The following is a 19,860-nucleotide window of genomic DNA, read 5'->3' on the forward strand; positions in this document are numbered from 1 at the left end:
GGAGGAAATAGGAGGACAGGCCAGCTGGCCACCTGGAAGGGGGTCACAGGTCAGTGGCTGGTCCCCAGTCATAGCCGTCTTCATCAGAGGACTCCACATCTCTGGCTCGTGTAAACTTTTTCCTCAGCGCTTCCCTCTCATATGTCCTGGGGGTCAGAAAATAGAAGAGGCTATGGGTGGGGAGGGTGTGGACTTACCTACTGTTAACTGAGTTGACTCTGGACTAGGCACAGTGGGTGTAGTCAGAGATGAGCAAGACTCTCAAACTCCTACACATCCTTCAAAGCCCCAGCCCCAATGTCCCCTCCTTCGGGAAGCCTTCTCATCCTCCCAGGAAGAGGATTCCTACTCTCATCGCCCTGACTGCATGGGGCTTGGAGTGGCTCTCTCTGGCTCTATCTCACCCACGAGGCTCTAGCACCACAAAGGCACAGCTTGATTCTAAGCACCTCAAAATCCTGGGGTAGGGGGTTGAACAGCCCCAACGTGGAGTATAGGGACTCTTACCGCATGCTATCTTGTCGCCGTTGACCCTGTGGGTGGCGGCTGTCCATCTTAGAGAGGGAGAAAGGCAGTTAACACTTACCCCCACCAAGGAATGAGAAATAGGGATGAGTAATTACCCCCATCCTACCTCCCTCCCTTTGCCCAGGCAGTTCTACCCACAAACTTTCTCCTCGTCCCCACAGAAGTCTTGAAATCATCCCCAATTTTAAATGAGAAAATGGGTTTGGACAGGACAAGGCCTTGGCTGAGACCTCCCAGCCTGTCGACAAAGGGAGAGTCGGGTTTTCCATCTATGATGTCCCTCAGAGTCTTGTTGTCAGGAGTGCATAAATGAGTTCATGTATGTCAGCTGCTTAGCGTAGAGCTGCCTCATAAACAGGATGCCATAGACAGTTGAACAGGTTGGGCACTGCACAACCCCACAGCACCCTTCTACCAGCGACATAGATTTGTACGTTTTTACATTTCCCTAGAGAGGGTCTGCAGAACTTTCTCGAATTCACAGAAAAGCACCTAGGGGGCTGAGGGAGCCCCACAGAGAATAAGTGCTGAGTCAATATTTGTTATTGTTAAATACCTGACTACGATGGGGAGGGACTTGGACTAAGTGTATTCCATTTAAACAACAAGCTTGTGGGAATTCCCTGGTGGTCCAGTGGTTAGGACTCTGAGCTTCCCACTGCAGGGGGCCTGGCTTCAATCCCTGGTCCAGGAACTAAGATCCCTCAAACCTTGTGGCCAAAAAAATACAAAATAAAGCAGCAGCAACAACCAAAATAAACAATGAGCTTGTGATGTCAAGACTTAGCATCAATCTCTGAATCTAAGATAAGGAAACTCATGCAGAGGTTAAACATTTGTTTTAAGTGACTCTGGTTTAAACACCCTAGAAGCAGGTCCCAGATACTGATGTGATCAGGGAAGTTTCTGCTCCTTCACATCCAGGGGGACAGGGTACAGGGGTGGTGAGTAACAGGCCCCCTACTCTTCTCAGCCCCATCCCCAAACCCTTGGGTGCCACCCCCATGTTCTGTTCACCTGGGCTCCCCGGGGACCGGAGGGTCTCCCATGATCCTGCGGCATCCGGGGCTCATCCCCCAGCACGGGCTCTGAGGACCGGGCCAGGGCTGGCACCCGGGGCCCCTCATCCACGTCTGTGTGGGGCCCACCCTCGCCATCCGTGTAGCCTTCACCGTCCGTGTAGACGCTGCCCTCGCCATCTGTCTCGTAATCGCTGTTGACCCGGCTGTCGCAGCTCAGGTCCGCGGAGCTGTCCGCCAGCCCGTGGTGGGGGAGGTCCAGGTTGTCTTCTGAGGAGCTGTCCAGCTGTGAGTGCACATGGCCAGACTGAGCCAAGACCTTTCCCCCTCCTGCCTCCAGCCCCAAACTTCCTTGATCTGAGACCAAACCCCAGACCCATGACACCACCCTTCAAATTCCAGTCCTCAACCTCAAGTTGAGGCTTAACTCTTGACCCCAAGATGAGTTTTCACCATTGACCTTGTTCGAGACGGAGCCACCACATCTGCACTGAGCCGCAAGCCTTGACTCCAGCCCCCAGAGAAGACCCCAATTCCCAAACCCAACCCCCAGTCCCATCTCACCCCAGGAACCAGGTCCAAAAACCCTAACCTCAGGGTCAAATCTTGGCCACACCCCTCAGCCCCTAACTCCAGGTGGGTCCCACCCCCCGGCCCAGGTACCTGGTCCTCCGCCGTCCAGATGGGCCGCGTCTGCTGCTCCTGGATGACGGCCTTGAGCTCTTGGTACCAGGAGTCACTCGTACCTTGCAGGGGGATGGTGGCTACAGGGACGGGGCATCAGCATGGCCGGGAGGCTCAGGCCAGGGCCCACCACCCACCCCAGACCCTCGGCTCCCATCCCACCTGTGAAGAGGTGGTCGCTGTACTTCCTCAGCTTCTGGGCCTGGGCGTAGAGGCGGCGGGAGCTGCGGCGGGAGGCGGGGGCCAGCCACTGGCGCAGGGCTTTGAGGGCTGTGCGGCTCTCAGGAACACAGAAGACCACGATGGGGTAGTATTGCACGTAGTTGAGGCGCTCAATGGCTGAGGGTGTCACATCCAGGAGTGCGTGCTTGTCCTGGGCCAGGCCAGTGCCGGGGGCAGTGGTGTGGGGCCAGGAGACAGAGAGAGAGAGACGGAGAGACAGTGGAGAGAAAAACCACGCCCAGAGACAGAGCATTGGGGACAGGTGAAGAATCAAACAGATGGAGATGAAGAGTCTGAGGTCAGAGTGGACCCCCAAGCCACTCACATCTGCAGGCCAGCATGTTGGCCTGGATCACAGTGTCTTGAGCACAGAGCCCCCAGTTTGATTCTCTGCCTTTTCCCAGGGCTTGCCACTGCATGACACAGGGCAGGCTCTGTCCCCCTCAAGCCCTCCCCATGAAAAAGCCTCCAAAATGGGCCTCCATGGAAAATCACATCTGTGTGGCATGGGCCCAGAACAGGTTGGAAGCCTAGGCCTCAGTTTCCCCATCCATGAAATGGGACCCACAGCAGAGCCTTGCTTACTTTCTCCGCAATCACCCGCACGGTGTCCAGTCTGATGATCTTGGAAGGGCTCTCAGTCCTTGACACGCTCTCTGTGGAGGGGAGAGGCAACTGGCAGCTTCAGGAGGGCAGTCACTGGCCCTTCAAATTCATGTCTACCTGCCCCTCCCTTTCTCAAGAACCCACCATGGCTCCCTATGGCCCTTGAGGGAAATCCTAACACCAGCAATAATAGCTCCTGTTGGCCTCATGCCTGATACCACACTGGGTCCCCTCATGAACATGACCCTCACCTCCTCCTCCTGAACAGGAGTGGCTACTGGCCCATCTGGCAGATGGGAAAACTGAGCCTCAGGGACATAAAGTCACCAGCTCAGAGTCACTGAGCCAAACGGCATGAGGAGCTGGGTGCAGAGTCTGAGCTCCAGACACTTACTCTCCAAGGCTCAGTCCCAACTCTAGGCCTTTGCCTGGGCTGTGACTGAAAAGAATCCACTCTCTCACCCCCATGTGTCTTCTATGACCCTAGATGGAGCACTGCTTCCTCCAGGAAGCCCTCCTAGATATCCTGGCAGCTGAGGGAGAAGGCATGCCCTGCTCTGGGGTGCCTAGAAGGGAGGGGGACACAACCTTGCCTTTTTCTCTTTGTTGTGGTAATCTGTGTAACATAACATGTACCATCTTAACTGTTTTTAAGTCCACAGCTCAGTGGCATTAAATACATTCACAGTATCATGCAACCATCCCTACCATCTCCAGAACTTTTTCATTTTCCCAAACTGAAACTCTGTCCTCATGAAACACTGACTCCCCATCCCGTCCCCCAGCTCCTGCCCCACCATCTACTTCCTGTCTCTGTGGATCTGACTCATCTAGGACCTCCTGTGAGTGAAATCAGACAGTATTTTTCCTTTTTGTGTCTGGCTTTTCTCACTGAGCATCAAGTCCTCAGGGTCCATCCATGTTGTAGCAGGTGTCTGAACCGCCTTCCTTTTTTTAAGGCTGAGTGATATCCATGGGTAGATGGAGCACATTTTATTTATCCACCACCTGTTGATGGATACTTGGGTTGTGTCCACCTTCCGGCTGGTGTGAATCATGCCGAAACTTGATGTACAAGTATCTGTTCAAGTCATAGCTTTCAGTTCTTTCCACGTATCACCAAAAAAAAATATTTTAACTTCTTTTCAACCATTTTAAATTTATAAATACCATTCTCCATTAGCAGGCTGAATACAAACAACCAGATTTAGCCCAGGAGCTATAATTTGCTGATTCTCTACCCTATCCTAATTGTTTCTGTAGTTGTTCACTTTCGGTCTCTTCCAGAAATTCTGTGTATTTGTTCAACACTGTGTCTAGAGCTCAATAAACAAATGTCTTGAACTAATGAATGGACAGTTGGCAACTGTCTAATTGGCTCCATTGTCAGTGACTGCCTGGTAAACGTGTTAAGAAGGATTCTGAGGCTCTCTGGGCAGTGCCAAGATCGATTAAAGCTGCATCATTAGCAGCTCCCTTACCACACTGCCTCAACCCCAGAGGCTGAGAAAGGGTTTCTTTTTATTTTTTAATTTTTGCCACACCCCATGGCATCTTGGTACCAGGGATCAAACCCACACCTCCTACACTGAAAGGTGGAGTCTTAACCACTGAACCACCAAGGAAGTTCCTAGGAAAGGGCTATGAAACGATTCACCAGTGAGGTTGCTAAAGGACCCAGTTTCTCACCTGCAATTTCAAACTTGTCAGGCATCTCAGCTGTCAACTTCTGCATAGCAATGTCGGCCACGGGTCCCAGTATCACCACCGGGCGCTTGAAACTCGCTGAAGGGCAGAGAATCAATGACAAGAATCAGGATCTCATGTGGGGCAAGGACTGCTAGACTCTTGCACAAATGCTTCTTCATTTTCTCCACAGTACATCTAGTGAGGCCCATGGCTGCCCAGCTAAAGACTATAACTCCCTGCATCCCTTGCAGCTAAAGGTGGCCATGTGACTGTGTCCTGGCCAATGGGATGCAAGCAGAATAAGTCTGGGTTGTATCCTTCATGGAAAGGTAGGAGCCCTCTTTGACTTCTTACACTAGGGCTGTTACTTGAAAGAAAAGGAAACTTCTTGTTTATACAGCTGTCCCTTGAGGTCTGTTAGAGCAGCTGAATCCAGCTAACTCAGTGGTTGGTAACTGCCATTACAACCCTCAGGCCACATCTGGTCCATTGCCTATTTTTGTAAATAAAGTTTTATTGGTACAGAGTCACATCCGGTTATGTCCCTTTTTTCCTGTTTGTGTGTGTGAGTTGCTCAGTTGTGTCCAACTCTCAGCAACCCCATGGACTTGTAGCTCACCAGGCTCCTCTGTCCATGGAATTCTCCAGGCAAGAATACTGGAGTGGGTTGCCATTCCCTTCAGTGAAATCTTCCCAACCCAGGGATCTCCTTTATTGTAGACAGATTCTTTATCATCTGAGCCACCTTCTCATTCTGGGTCACCTGCTATTCCCATCCTCCCACTGTTCTAAAAGCCTCTGCACCTGGTTTTAATCCTCTGCCCTGAGGCTGTATGAGCTTAATCTTTTCCCTTCCAGAATCTGGATAAGGTGTATTTTAACATCTGGTTCTCAGGTAGGGAAAGAATCTCCTGGTTTTGTGTGTATGTATTTTTGTCCTGGGCTTCCCTGGTGGCTCAGTGGTAAAGAATCTTTCTACAATGTGGGAGCTGCAGGAAATGTGGGTTCAATCCCTGGGGTGGGAAGATCCCCTGGAAGAGAACATGGCAACACACTCCAATATTCTTGCCAGGAGAATCTCTTGGACAGAGGCGCCTGGTGGGCTACAGTGCACAGGGTCACAAAGAGTCAGACATGACTAAAGTGACTTAGCATGGCATGACATGGCATTTTGGTCCTAAGGTAACCAAAAGTGGGTGTTTGGGCTGGAAGGAGGAAGGTAAGGATTATGGCTTTTGAACACTCTTATTTGAGGCCCTTCCCCTCCTCCCACCCTGGCCCACCTTCTCTCAGGACCACGCGCTCGTACGGTGGGTAGTGACCCTGTCTGGTCAGAGCCGACAGATCTTCACGGCTCCGATGGGCTGTCTTCTTGGCTCCCCGACGAAGACCCCGCAGCCGCCAGAACTCGGCCCGTGAGTTGGAGCCCGCTGAGGCTCCGGGTATGACCCCCACAGCCCGCTGGGCAGCCTCCAGACTGGCCAGCTGCTCAGCCCTGGAGAGAAGAGAGGAGGTAAATGAGCACCGGAGTCCAGCGTGACAGCCCCAAAGATGTCCATGGCCTGAACAGGGGGCCTGTGGACATGTCGCCTCAGTGGGCAGAGGAGACTTTGCAGGAGGGATTAAGTTAAGGCCCCTGAAATGGGGATGACCCTGGCTCCCCTGGGACCCAGGGTCATCATAGGGTCCTTATAAAAGAGGGGTGGGAGATACTTCCCTGGTGGTCCAGTTGTTAAGAATCCACCTGCCAATGCAGGGGACACGGATTCAATCCCTGGTCCAGGAAGATCCTAATACCTCACAGCAACTAGGCCCCTTCACCACAACTACAGAAGCCTGTGTGCCCTAGAGTCTGTGCCCCAAAACAAGAGAAGCCACCGCAAGAAGACACCGGGGCCCTGCAGCCAAGAGTAGCCCCTGCTCACTGCAACTAGAGAAAGCCCGTGTGCAGCAAGGAAGACCCAGTGCAACCAAAAATAAATAATTTTTTTTTTAAAAAAAAGGAGGGGTGGGAGGGTCAGAGGCAGAGAGAGACAGGAGATGCTGCGCTGCTGGCTGTGAGGATGGAGGAGGGGCCATGAGCCAGGGAGGTGGCGCCTCTAGCAGCTTGAAAAGGCAGGAGCTTACGCTCCCCTAGAGCCTCAGGAGGACCCAGCCCTGCCCACATCTCCACTGAGCCCCATCAGACGCATTTCGGACTTTGGACCTCCAGAACATGAGATGATAAATGCATGTTGCTCAAAGCCCACAGGTTTATGGTAATTTGTTACAGCAGCTGCAGGCAACTGATGCTAGTGCTGCCTGGTTGGCTGGACCCTTCTGCATGGCTCTCCAGAGTGCACCACCAGGGATGCTAAGTAGCGATGCTAAACCTAGTCCAGTGTGCGGTTGGTCCCCACCTGCTCTGGTTGGGGATGATGCCCCGCTCCTTCTCCCGGAGGTCACGCCCCATGCGCACTGCCAGCCACTGGCCTCCCCGGGCGGGACTCTGCCCGGGGCCGGGGTACAGCGTGTCCAGCACGTGGAAGACGTCTCCGCGGGTAAAGCCCAGGCCGGATGGCGGGCTGGGCTCCATCTCAAAGTGCGTGCGGATGTAGAAGGAGTCGCCCAAGCCAGACCGCACCATCTTCTGGAAGACTGGATGGGGAGACTCTGTGAACTGGTGGGACCCAGACCCCACCCCTCCCCAGGGCCTGACTGTGGATTGCACTCAGCCGTGGGCCACGCACACCTTCCTCGCTCTCAGTCTCTCTCTCTCTCACACACACACACACTCACTGTCCTGCTTGCGCTGTGTCACTAGCTCCACTTCCTCGCCAACTGGCAGCCCCAACAGGAAGTCCACAGCCTCCTCCCGGGTCAGGTTCTGGAGCGGGGTATCATTCACCTGCCGGGAATGGGGTGCAGGGGTGGGACGATGCCCCGGGTGAGAGATCCCAGCTCTTCCTCTCGACAAAGCTCTCAACCCTCTCCTTCCAGGGCTGCTGTCAAGAGTCCTGGAGATTAGGGGATGGCTTTCCAATGGAGGCATTGCCTTGTGGCACCCGGGCTTCACACACACTCTTGAAGGTTTGACCCAGAAACCAGGAAACGGGAAATATAATCAATTCAGGCACAACCAAGTCTCAGTGAGTGGTCAACATCAAGACACAGGAACGGGGGGGGGGGGGCGGGGGGGGCGGGTCTCAGCTGTGACAGGACCAGGACACTGGTGGGAATTTGGTGAAACATGAAAGAGGCAAGATAGGGACTTCTCTGGTGGTCCAGTGGTTAAAAATCCACCTGCCAATGCAGGGGACAAGAGTTCGACCCCTGGTCCGGGAAGATTCCACATTGCTGCAGAGAAGCTCTATACAGTCAGCAAAAACAAGACTAGGAGCTGACTGTGGCTCAGATCAGGAGCTCCTTACTGCAAAGTTTAGACCTTAGTTGAAGAAAGTAGAGAAAATCACTAAGCCATTCAGGTATGACCTAAATCAAATCCCTTATGATTATTCAGTGGAAGTGATGAATAGATTCACGGAATTAATTATGACAGACGCAGTGACTGAAGCACTATGGACAGAGGTTTGTAACACTGTATAGGAGGTGGTGACCAAAACTATCCCCAAGATAAAGGAAGACGCAGAGCAGCCAAAAATAAATTACATATATATAAAAATTCGAACATCTCTGAGGGCCTTGCCAATTCCCAAGGAGGCCCAAGAGGAGGTCTTACAGGCAGCAACAGACTCGGGGACCACCCAGAATGCTCACCGCCAGCCACCCCAGCTAAAACTCCCGCTCACCTGCAGAATCTCATCTCCCTCCAGGATGCCCTGCCCGTCAGCCGGGCTGCCCGCCTGAACCCCGGACACAAAGATGCCCACGTCATTGCCTCCGGCCAGCCGCAGCCCGATGTTCGTGCCCTTGAAGAAGCGGACCACCCGCGAGTCTGGGCTGTACCTGCGCAGAGAGGCGGAGGAGGAGTCAGGTGGGAGGTGGAGTCAGGGCAGGCAGAGGCGGAGTCATGCGGGAGGCGGAGTCAGGTGGAAGGTGAGCTCCCCTGCTTCGGAGCCGAACCTCCCAAACAGCCCCACATGGGTGTCCCGGGAAGGCAGGTGCTGGGGACCAGGGAGGCACCCCGGTGTGTGTAGGTCCTCTTGGGGCACATACCCGTGGTCCTCCACACTCTGACCGCTGGGCACCCTGTAGATGTCATAGTTTCTTGGCCTCGGGGAGTCTGAAAGGGAACAGCCAGTTTTCCCCAAGTGAACTGACCGGTCCAGCCGCCAAACCTTTGCTGTAGGGTGTCCCTGCCCCTTGGAATGTGGCTGCCCAACCCCCGCTCCTTCCAGGCGGAATTGTCCCTGACCTCTGAGGCCTATGCCAGCCTTTCATACTCTGCATGACACAGCCTCATTGGCTGATATCAGAAAAACCAGAGGAGAGGTGCTCAGAGTGACCACAGAGGTGCTCACCTGTTTGGTTTTAAAAATATATATTTGTTGATGCCAAATGAGAAGTCAGCATTGTTGAAATGTCTTTTTTTTTTGCTGTGCCATGTGGGATCTTGGTTCCCCAACCAGGGATTGAACCCAAGTCCCCTGCATTGGAAGCACAGAGTCTCAACCACTGGACCACCAAGGAAGTCCCTGCTCACCCGGTTCTGACGTGGTCCTAGAATCCACTGAACTTTCCCGCCGAAGCCGGTGGCTCTCCCTGGTGAGGAACAGATTTGGGGTGAGGTCGGGGGCGGGGGGATGTTGAGCAGCAAATTTTAGAATTTTAATTTATCAGCACTTGGGGTTTAATTCTAGTCCTGCCCCTCTGCAGCTGTGTGATCTCAGGCCCTCTGCTCCTTATGACATGACTAGTCAATGACCTAAAGAGCCAACAATGAAGTGAGAGTTGGAACCTTGGCATGGGCTGTCCTCTGGCCTCTAAGATGGACTGCGGTGACCTCTACCCCTGGTTGTTACTCCTGTGTGGTCCCCTCCTCTAGACAGACCCCCCCCTGCTGAGGGTCTGAGTCCTCCCACCAACAGCCATAAGAGGGAGCTTAGAAGGGGACTACCCACTCCCAAAAGCCCATAGCCCTAGACCACATCTTGGAACCTCCTATGGACAGGAGAGACCGCTTCTGGGCAGGCCACCATGGCTGCACCTTCAAGGTTACCCAATGTGGGAAAAGACATGCCCGTGTTCCCCCCTCATTTGGCCATTCTAGCCAATGGGGTTACATACATGGGGGAGTTGGTTCGGCTGGTGTCTGGACTCTGCTGCCCATGCTGGGGTGGCGGTGGGATGTGAGATGGTGGTGCCTGGGACAGTTCTGAGCCGAGATCTGAGATGTCTGTGGGGAAAAACCTGTCTCAGCCATGGGCATGGCCTTCCAGGCTGGACCCATTTAACGGAGAGGCACATCAGGCCCCTCTAAGCAAAGGGGCCCAGACCAGAGTCAGGCTCGACTGGGAACCTCCAGCTCTGATTTGCTGTGTGGCCTTGGGCAAGTTTCTGTCCCTCTCTGAGCCTCTCAGGGCCAGGCTTACCAACCTCTGCTTGGCCCTGCCAGACACAGCCTGCTTCCCTGGCCCTCCGTTCGAACCTCCCTGCCCAGGGCCCCTCACCCTCCAGGAGGGAGCTGTCGCTGTCGCTGACGGCTGGAGGGATATTCACCAGGAACTGGCCTCGGTCCCTGAGCACCAGCAGAGTCAGTTTCCCTTCTGATTTCTCAATCAGTTGCCGTGTGTCACTCAGTGACAGATTCTCACTGGACACCCCGTTGATCTAAAAGGAATCGGGAAAGAAGAGAGGAAGCAAGTTCACGAGAGATGGGGGATACTAGAAACAGATATTTTGGTGGGGGGACTACAAACATACAACTCTCAGGGGTTACTAAAAACAGACATTTTCAAGGGAAAAATGATAGAATTGCATTCCTTCTGTGAGAGGATACTATGCTGAGAACTGACCTCCGGAAGAATTCTAGAGACAGATAGTTTTCTAAGAGGGGTGGGGGATGCTAGGGAAAAATTAAAAATGGATTGACTCTCTCATCTCCTCAGAGAGGGAAATTTCTCAGGAGACACGGGGAACAGATATTAGAAACAACTCAGGAGTAATAATAGAGACAACCCTAATTAGGGGTGAGGGAGTAAATACTTAAATACTAGAAACAGATAATCTCTAAGAGGTGCTAGAAACAGACATCCAGAAGTAGACTGGACACAATTCCTAGGAAGGGTTTAATGTCATCTCAACTCACCAGGAATCCATTTCTAAACTCTTCTCTTGGGAATGTCCGTTTTCAGTAACCCTTGCGATTGTGAGTTTCTAGCCACCGCCCCCCCCCCCGCCCCCCCCCCCCCCCCACCTCTAAGCTCTAAGTGTCAGCCCTAAGCCACTAGAAACAGACAATTCCTCAGGGTCACTAGAAACAGACAACTCTGAGAAGAGTTTAAAAACAATCAACCAGAAATGATTTGGAAATCAAACACCAGGAATCACTAGAGACAGATTTTTCAGGGGAGGAGTCTAGAAGAAAATGAACTCTTAAGGCAGAGCTGCTCCTTGCAGCCTGGTTTCTGGATCACTAGTATCCAGCCACCTAAGGCAGGTCCATGAATCAGTGCTGTAGCCAGCTGGCCATGAGATTCTGAGGACACTAGAAACAGACAACCCAAAGGGAGTACTAGAAACCAACATTTGGCAATGGATTAGCAGCAGATAGGGGAAAGGGGGGGGGGGAATCCTGCATAGCCATCTCCAACCTTTGGAAAACAGGTAACAATGCAGCCGGCAAGTGGTTCAGCTCTGCTGACCTTACTGGGTCTTGGTAGCACTTACTCTCTGGCCCCGGTCTCCCTGCCTCTGATGGGAAGCCCGGGCTTACCTGGAGGATGAGGTCTCCTTCATGAAGCCCACTGTTCTGGGCAGCCAGGCCCGAATCTGTGATGTGCTTGATGAAGATCTGACTGCCCAGTTTGACCCCAAAATCTGTGGGAAGAGGTGAAAAACTGAGGCCAGGCCTGGGGTCTAGGCTGCCAGGGGCTCTCAGATCCCAGCCTTTTCACCTGCTCTCTACCACCCTGGCTGCAAGCTTCAGCATTTCCAGCGGGCATTCTCCGCCTCAGGCACCTGTCAGCAGGTCACAGCGGACCTGGTGCCCCATAGCTGAAGATGCAACACACAAGCCCCAGGTGGTGCCAAGAGCTGGGAAGACGGAGCAAGCGGGAGGTGGGGGAAGCAGCCTTGACGGGAAGTGGGGAAGCTGTTTGGGACGAGGTGGTCAGGGGACAGCCTCTCTAAGGGGGTGGTGTCTGAGCCAGGTCTCAGATGAACCAAGGGAGCAAACCCTGCAAGGGTCTTGGGAAGGTTGTTTCAGGTGGGAAATGGTCTGTGCAAATGCCCTGCTGCAGGGATTCTGATGCCATCGCATGGTGGTTGGCAGCAGGCACCTGAGAAGGGGCAGAGCCCGGGCTGTCCTTTCCGGACACCCTGATGACAACACCAAAAGGGCTTCGAGGTCACAACCCCCAATATTCAATGAGATCATGATGAATGTTTTCAGGATTATTAAAGTTACAATGTGGGGTAGAGGTCCCGGTGCCATTTGTCACGTCGTAACCACAATTCCGAGATCATGATGCTGTCCTTGAATCAAGAGCGGGGGGTGAGAGGTCATGTCTCTCTACCCCTGTAGAAGTAGAGGTCTACTGTTGTCTACCTATGAACACCTTGACAATCTACTGATGTCACGATGTGTGAGCTTCCTGTTTCTCTAAGAACAGGCCACAAACTTAGTATGTATAATACAACACAGATTTATCTCACAGTCTGAAATGGGCCTCATGGGACTTAATCCAGGTGTGGGCAGGGCTGGTCCCTCCAGAGGCTCCCAGGGAGCACTAGCTCCTGCCTTTCCCAGCTTCAAGGCACCACCTGGCTTGTGGCCCCTCCCTCCATCCTCACAGCCAGCAGCTCAGCATCTCCCGTCTCGTTCTGCCTCTGATCCTCCCTCTCCCTCTTCTAAGGACCCTGTGAAGACACTGGGGTCCCAGGGAATGTAGGGTCGTCCCCATCTCAGGGGCCTAGCTTAATTGCACCTGCAGAGTCCCCTCTGCCCCGTGAGGTGACATGTCCACAGGTCCTGGGACAGAGCGTGGACATCTTTGGGGACTGTCATTCTGCTGACCACACACCACGCAGGACCGAATGTCAGGGCAGCAATGTGGCCCTTTCCCAGGGACTCCAAGACCCCTGCCGACAACGTAGCCCTAAGGCTCACCATCACTCTCTCTCTTCCGCACCAGCACGGACTTCACGGGCCGCATTTGCACGTCCTGTCGTGGCAGCCGCTTGAAGCCAGACACCAGGGCCAGCCCATTGGCCTCGGAGCCGCCACCTGGGCTCCTGCGCCCGTGGCTGCTGGCCCGGCTCCGGCGACCTGCCCTCGGCCGACGGGAACGCTTGCCCCAGGAGCAGCCAGAGCCGCTGGACGTGTCCCCATCGTAGCCCCGGCCGTGGTCAGCCTCCTCCAAACGCCGCAGCCTGTCTTCCTCATCTGAGTCCTGGTGTCCCGGGGCAGAAGTGACCCTGGTGGCAGGCACCTGGACTTTCCGGGGACGCTTCACCGTCTGTTAAGGGAGGCAGAGGTGGGTGGGGGGCCAGTTCAAGGCTCTGGCCCATCCCCTGGGCAGCCCTGGGGGACTGTGGTCCCTCTGAGCCTCAACATCCAAGCTGTGAAATGGGGACACAATTCCATTGGCTCGGGGAAGCTTATATTCATCTGCCCATGGGCAACAGGATTGGGAATTGGGGTGGGGGTGGGGGACTCAGCCAGGACAGAGGTGCTGCTGGCAGGAGCTGCCCCTCCCACTCACAATGTTGGCCATCTTTGTGCAGGTCTTGAGTATCTGAATGGCGAAGGTGGAGGTGACACTCTCCATGGAGACCCCATTCACCATGACAATGTGGTCCCCTGTCCTGAGGGAGAAGACCAGGTCTCAGGGAGGAGGCCTTGCTGGGAGCCCCTCTCCCCAGGCCTTCCCTGAGGGCCCCTGGCAGGTACCCCCAGCTCTATAAGGCCTGGTTCCAAACCATCAGTGTCCCCAGGCTCACAAAGACATCCTTCTGGGCCTCAGTTTCCTCATCTGTAAAGTGGGGCTGATCAAAGAACCCACATAATAATGAAATGCAATTGTAGAACAGAAACAGAAGCAATTGCAACCGGCATCTCCACACCCCCTTACTTTTTCTCTAGGCCCCCCCTCTTCGTGCTTTTCTTCCCTTCTCTCTCTGCTTCACACTCTATTTCTCTCTGAAGCTGGCCCCCGATTCTGAGTATCACGTCACCTGTCAACCACTCAGGCCCAAGAACCATTTTTCCCGAAATAACTCCCAGGGGCCTCCTGCCCCCAAGACCTCAGGATACTGGGTCACTCTCCCTCCAGCCAAAAAGAGGTTTCCAGGATATTTGCTCCAGGAGCATTCCAGGGCCACCATGACCCCGAGAACAGTCAGTCCTGCTGCCAGCTTCCAGTCCTGTGTTGTCAGAGCTGGAAGGTGCCAGACATATTTTAGCCTCCCGACTCTGGTCCATGTAGGTCCCTCCTTCTTGACATGCCTGTCCCCTGTAACCCAGCTGCCTTGACACTTACTGTAGCCAGCCCTCAGCCGGCCCTCCAGGCACCACATCGGACACAACCACAGATCCACCGGACCGGTCTCGGCCACCAGAGATTGCGATGCCAAAGCCTCGGCGGGGGTCCTGAGAGGGGATGAGAAATAGAACGCTATTTTGCTTTTCACTGGGGCAAAGGCCATCCTGCGGGGACCAGCCCACCCTTTTTGTTGGCGCCCGTGAAGGGAGACGGAGGCCCCACCTTGCTGATCGTGGCAGTGTACTGTTCCCAGATGGTCAGCTCCTCCATGTCCAGCACCTGGAGGGGGGTGACAGGGAAGGTGGGTGTGGGGATTCAGGGGTCTCCATACCTGGGTGGGGAGCCTGGCTCTGACACTCTCCTGGCCCAAGCCTGTGGGCTAGTTGCAGTCTCTCCTGAGACTTCAGTTTTTTCATCTGAAAAGTGGACTTCAGTCAGTGGTTCTCAACCCAGAACTGTTCTGCCTCCTCCAGGGGACACTGTGTGGTATCTGGGATCATCTGTGGTTGCCACAACTAGGTGTGCTCCTGGCATCGAGTTGGGGGGGGGGCGCTAGGGGTGCTTCTCAAATTCCTTCAGTGCACAGGACAGACCCCACCATAAAGAATCATCCATGGGCTTCCCTGGTGGTACAGTGGATAAGAATCCGCCTGCCAATGCAGGGGACATGGGTTCGATCCCTGGTCCGGGAAGATCCCATATGCCATGGGGAACAACTAAGCTCGTGCGCTACAACTACTGAGCCCACGCATCTAGAGCCTGCACTCTGCAACAAGAGAAGACACCTCAGTGGGAAGCCCGTGCAGCGCAATGAAGAATAGCCCCTGATTGCCGCAACCAGAGAAAACCCGCGCATAGCAACAAAGACCCAGAGCAACCAGAAATAGAGAAAAAAAAAAAAAAAAACAGGAAAAAATGATCCTTTCCCAGATGTTAATGGTGCTGAACTGTAATGGAAAAAGAGAAGGGGCAAGTCCTTGTTGCTTTCCCTCTGGGAGATGTGACTCGGTTCCTGGGGGCATCAAGCAAGGCCCACAGGCACAAGGGACTCACTCTGCTCCAGACCTGCAGGCCTCCTCGCCATTCCTCCAACACGCCAGGCCTGGTCCTGCCCCAGGACCTTTGCACACACTTTCTCCTCTGCCTGAAACTCTCATCCACCAGCGATCTCTACCTGGCTTCCGCCCTCACTTCCTTCTCCCAGCCACCCGGTCTGCAACTGGCCCCTCCCCAGCCTACAACAGACCAGTTTATCTGCCTCGCCCTGATTCCCAGTTCACAGAACCTGTGATCCCTTGACATTCTCTGAATTTTAAATATGTGGTCACTGCATTTCTCCCTCTAGAATGTCTGCTTCGGAGGGTGGAGATTTTCATCTGCCTCGGATTCTGTCTATGGAATGATTGAATGAAGTGCTTCCTTTGCGCCAGGCTTTTTCCAGTAAGATCTCATTTAATCTGCTCACTAATAGGTGTTCTGTTAACAGATATTCTATTATTCATCTGTTATATGATTTTTTTCCAGTAGTCATGTATGGATGTGAGAGTTGGATCATAAAGAAGGCTGAATGCCAAAGAATTGATGCTTTTGAACTGTTTGAAGAAGACTCTTGAGAGTCCCTTGGACTGCAAGGAGATCAAACCAGTCAATCCTAAAGGAAATCAACCCCGAATATTCATTGGAAGGACTGATGAAGTTGAAGCTCCAGTACTTTGGCTACCTGATGTGAAGGGCTGACTCATTGGAAAAGACCCTGATGCTGGGGAAGACTGAAGGCAGGAGGAGAAGGGGACGACAGAGGATGAGATGGTTGGATGACATCACCAGTTCAATGGACATGAGTTTGAGCAAGTTCTGGGAGATGGTGAAGGACAGGGAAGGCTGGCATGCTTGCAATCCATGGGGTCTCAAAGAATCGGACACGACTGAGTGACTGAACAACAATCACAGATGAGGGAAGCTGGGTCCAGAGAGGGAAAGTCACTTGCCAAGACAACAGAGGAATCGGAGTGTAGGGCTCGGGAGGCATGGCTTCTGTTATTTTCAAGTCCAGGGTACAGATGAGATCAGAGGCTTTGGGAACAGAAGTCACGCAGCCAACAAAAGGGGGTATGTGGCCCCCACCTATCCCTTACTTCTACCTGGATGTGCTGCTGCCCCTGGGGGGCCTTGTAGAAATGATGCCCCCTCCTCACATAGGATAGCAGGTGTGGGGGGATTCCCTGTGCAGTGTGTGGTGTGTTTCCCTGCCTTTTCTTAGAGGTTTCTGGGAGAGCAGCATTCCAGGCTCCAGGGAGGCAGGAAGCCGAGGAGAAGAGGGGAGCAAAGCCAAGGGTAGGGCCTCATGAGCCCTCCTGGGAGCCAGGTCTGCTTTGCACCACCAAGATTCAAATCCTCCAGTGTGCACTTGACAGGCTGTGGTGGTACTTCTCCAGCCTCATCTTCCCCATCTGTACAATGGGTACCTCCCTCACCCCCGCTGCCCCATCTTTCAGTGCTGAGATGTGAGAAGGGGGCCTGGAGTCTCCCACAAATAGCAGTAGGAGCCTCTGGAGGGACGGCAGTGGTTGTAGTGAGAAGTAATAATAATGACCTTTCTCCTCTGTGTAACATTAATAAGCAACACTATCTCATGAGCTGCCAGCGAGCACTATGCAGTACCCATTCCTTTACTCCTGAGGACCTCAGGAAGCGGCACTGCTTCTGTTCCTGCCTTCCTGCCTCACAGGGGAGGAAAAGGAGGCCCAGAGAGGTTCAGTAACTTACTAGAGGTCACACAGCACTACGTGAACCTTGGCAGTCTGTCCCATGCCTTTGCTCTCAACTACCTGGTCCCAGCATCCTTCTGTTTTTTTTTTCCTTCTAAACTTATTTTTTGGAACGAAATCTTTTCACTTGCTCTGATTTTATGTTTGGTGTCATTAAATGATTCCCTTGCATTTTGAGTTCCTGGCTCTATTTTAAGAATCAGCCCCCAGGGAATCACAGCCCCTGAGGGGGCAGGCACAGGTGGCCGTGGCTTGCTCTGGCTTGTGCAGGTTCGCCTCCATGGATACTGGCAGGCTCTCTGACACCCATAGGGTCACAGCCCACCTCAGCTTAGTTCACCCCCAACCTTTCCCCGGCTGACCCCTGTGCCTGGACACCCTCCCAACATGCATACAGCTGTCCCCTGACACTTGGGTCTCAGCTCAAATGCCACCTCCCCAGGAAGACCTCCCAGACTAGCCAATCTTCTCTGGCTGGCATCCTACCATTCTTCTGCTTTATTTATTAGGTTTTACTCATGGCATCCAAAACCATCTTCAATTACCCTGTTTAATCATCAATTTGTGATTTTCTGATCTTTCCTCTTGGGTGTGAAGGCTAGGCGGGGCTGTCTCTCTGGGTACTTTGCTGATTGGTCCTCCAATCAGCCTCCCTTCCAGGCTTTTGCACATGCTGTACTCCCTGGCAAACTCCTATTCATCCTTCACAGCCCCAGGGGCACTGTGTCTTCCTTCAGGAAATAAGTCCTCAACACCTCCGCAAGACACACACATTTCTTGCCTCTGATTATTGAGGCCTGGGAGGTCCCAGTCCACCTGTCTCCCCTACACCCCTGAGTCTGGGGATTCCTGGTAGGCAGGGTTGGGGGCCCTGGGACCCCATCATTGTCCCCACAGGACAGCGTGCGGGGGGGGGGGGGGGAGTTTGAGGAATGCACTAATGGTAGAATAAAAGGCTGATTTTGCCAGGAACTCTAGGTTCTCTGGGAGACAGTGGAGGACAGAGGAGCCTGATGTGCTGCAGTCGATAGGGTCGCAAAGAGTAAGACACGACTTACCAATTGAACAACAACCAGCACCTGCATGTACGTCCAGAGTTCCTAGCCTCCTCAGCCCCGCCCCCCTCCAGGTGAGCTCCGAGGGGGCGGGGCCCGGGCCTACATCCCTGCCCTTTGCCACGCGCGGGACAGAAACACCGGAGACCAGAGGCCTCCAGAGGGGATGGGCTTACCGAGTCACACCGGCCCGGGCACGTGGTTGCCAGGCTGCTGATCACTCTCCCCCTCCCCGCCCCCACCTCTGGGAACCACAGCGGGGGTCGGAGTGGAGGAGGGGAAGGGAGGGGACCACAAATACTCCAGTCGAGGACGGGATTCTGGGAGCTGCTTCTTGCTGCCTGGAAGGAGAAAGAACTTCCCGGCCCTAGAGCCTCAGGTGGTCTGGCCTGGGGCCAGCCACAGATCTCCCAAGCCTGTTCACCTGTTTACCCCTCTGGGGCCCGACCTGAGACGTAGAAGGGTGGGTGTGAGAAAGCCGGTTCAAGCTCCAACACTAGGGAACGAAGCACATTCCCCTCGCCACAGAGCCACGGGGATTCCCGGCCCCAGCCCCGATCAGCCTGCCCGACGCAGCAAAACTGGGCTCTCAAGCCAGATCCCCCAAGTTAACGACTCTGTATACAGCAGACACTCAATAAATGGTGATCCCCCGTTTCACAGCCTCACTGCCTTAGCCAAAGCTGTTCCAGCCCACAAAGTCCCTGCCTACCGTCCAACCCTTAGTGCTCAAGCTCAACTCGGCCCATCCCCCTGGGAAACTGCACACCTACTATGTACCAGGAGCATTTTTTTCCCCTTCCTAGGATCCTCCCCACGCCCTTCTATAAAGTGACCATCACCCACTTTATAGACGAGGTTCTCAAAGGCGTGGACTCACTGGCTGGCTCAAAGTTACACAGAAAAATCAGGATTTGAACACAGGTCGGCCTGCTAAGGGACTTCCCAGGTGGAGCTGGTGGTAAACATCCCGACTGCCTATACAGGAGACATAAGAGACGCGGGTTCCATCCCTGGAAGATCCCCTGGAGAAGAGCATGGGACGGAGGAGCCTGGAGGGCTACAGTCCCCTGGGTTGCAAACAGTCATACACAACTGAAGTGACTTAGTACACACACGAACGCTATCTGTTAAGGGAGGCAGACCCGGGGCCGAGGGAGCCCCCGGAGGCAGCGGTGGAGGCCAGTGGGCGCAGACACTCCCCTCGTGCTAGCTTCCACCTTCTCCTGGGCCTCAGTTTCCCCATCTGTTACCTAGGACGGGGGTGATCTGGAGTCCCGGATCCCGGTCCCAGCCCCGACCCCACCTCGGTCCCCTCCCCCCTCCAGCCCTCCGCGGGCTACTCGCCTGGAATCTCACCGCCATAGTCCCCCCTGGGGGCTGTCCAGCGCCTCTGGCCCAGGGCGGGGGGCCTAGAAACAGTCAAAACTGTACCCCACCCTGGCGTGCGAGAGGAGGCTGGGGAGGGTCGCGGCGAAGCAGGTGTCCAGCACTTGCCCTCCTCCCGCCCGCTCCGCCGCCAGGGCTGCACCTGCACCTCTTCCTCGTGAGTCCCCTCCCGGCCCCGCCTCTGTCCCGACACGCCTCCGGGACGCCGCCCTGGCCGCCTTCGCTCCTACCCCGCCACCCCTCCCAACACAGGATC

General features: G+C 54.3%; 1 protein-coding gene across 1 annotated transcript; it reads right to left on the reverse strand.

Moving 5' to 3' along the window:
* Positions 1-19: 19 nt before the first annotated feature.
* TJP3 (tight junction protein 3) lies at positions 20-19,580 on the reverse strand. Its single transcript, XM_068980065.1, has 21 exons — positions 19,563-19,580; positions 14,615-14,671; positions 14,390-14,499; positions 13,613-13,715; positions 13,018-13,366; positions 11,623-11,726; positions 10,358-10,517; positions 9,975-10,083; positions 9,361-9,449; positions 8,904-8,970; positions 8,537-8,693; positions 7,527-7,635; positions 7,148-7,385; positions 6,032-6,243; positions 4,749-4,844; positions 3,039-3,109; positions 2,394-2,604; positions 2,211-2,311; positions 1,546-1,833; positions 508-554; positions 20-146 (listed from the first exon to the last, which is right to left on the reverse strand). The coding sequence occupies exons 1-21, from the start codon at positions 19,578-19,580 to the stop codon at positions 44-46; spliced, it is 2,799 nt and encodes a 932-aa protein (XP_068836166.1). The 3' UTR covers positions 20-43.
* Positions 19,581-19,860: the final 280 nt, after the last annotated feature.

This window comes from Capricornis sumatraensis, chromosome 9 (assembly GCF_032405125.1).
Source record: "Capricornis sumatraensis isolate serow.1 chromosome 9, serow.2, whole genome shotgun sequence".
Classification (NCBI taxonomy): Eukaryota; Metazoa; Chordata; class Mammalia; order Artiodactyla; family Bovidae; genus Capricornis; species Capricornis sumatraensis.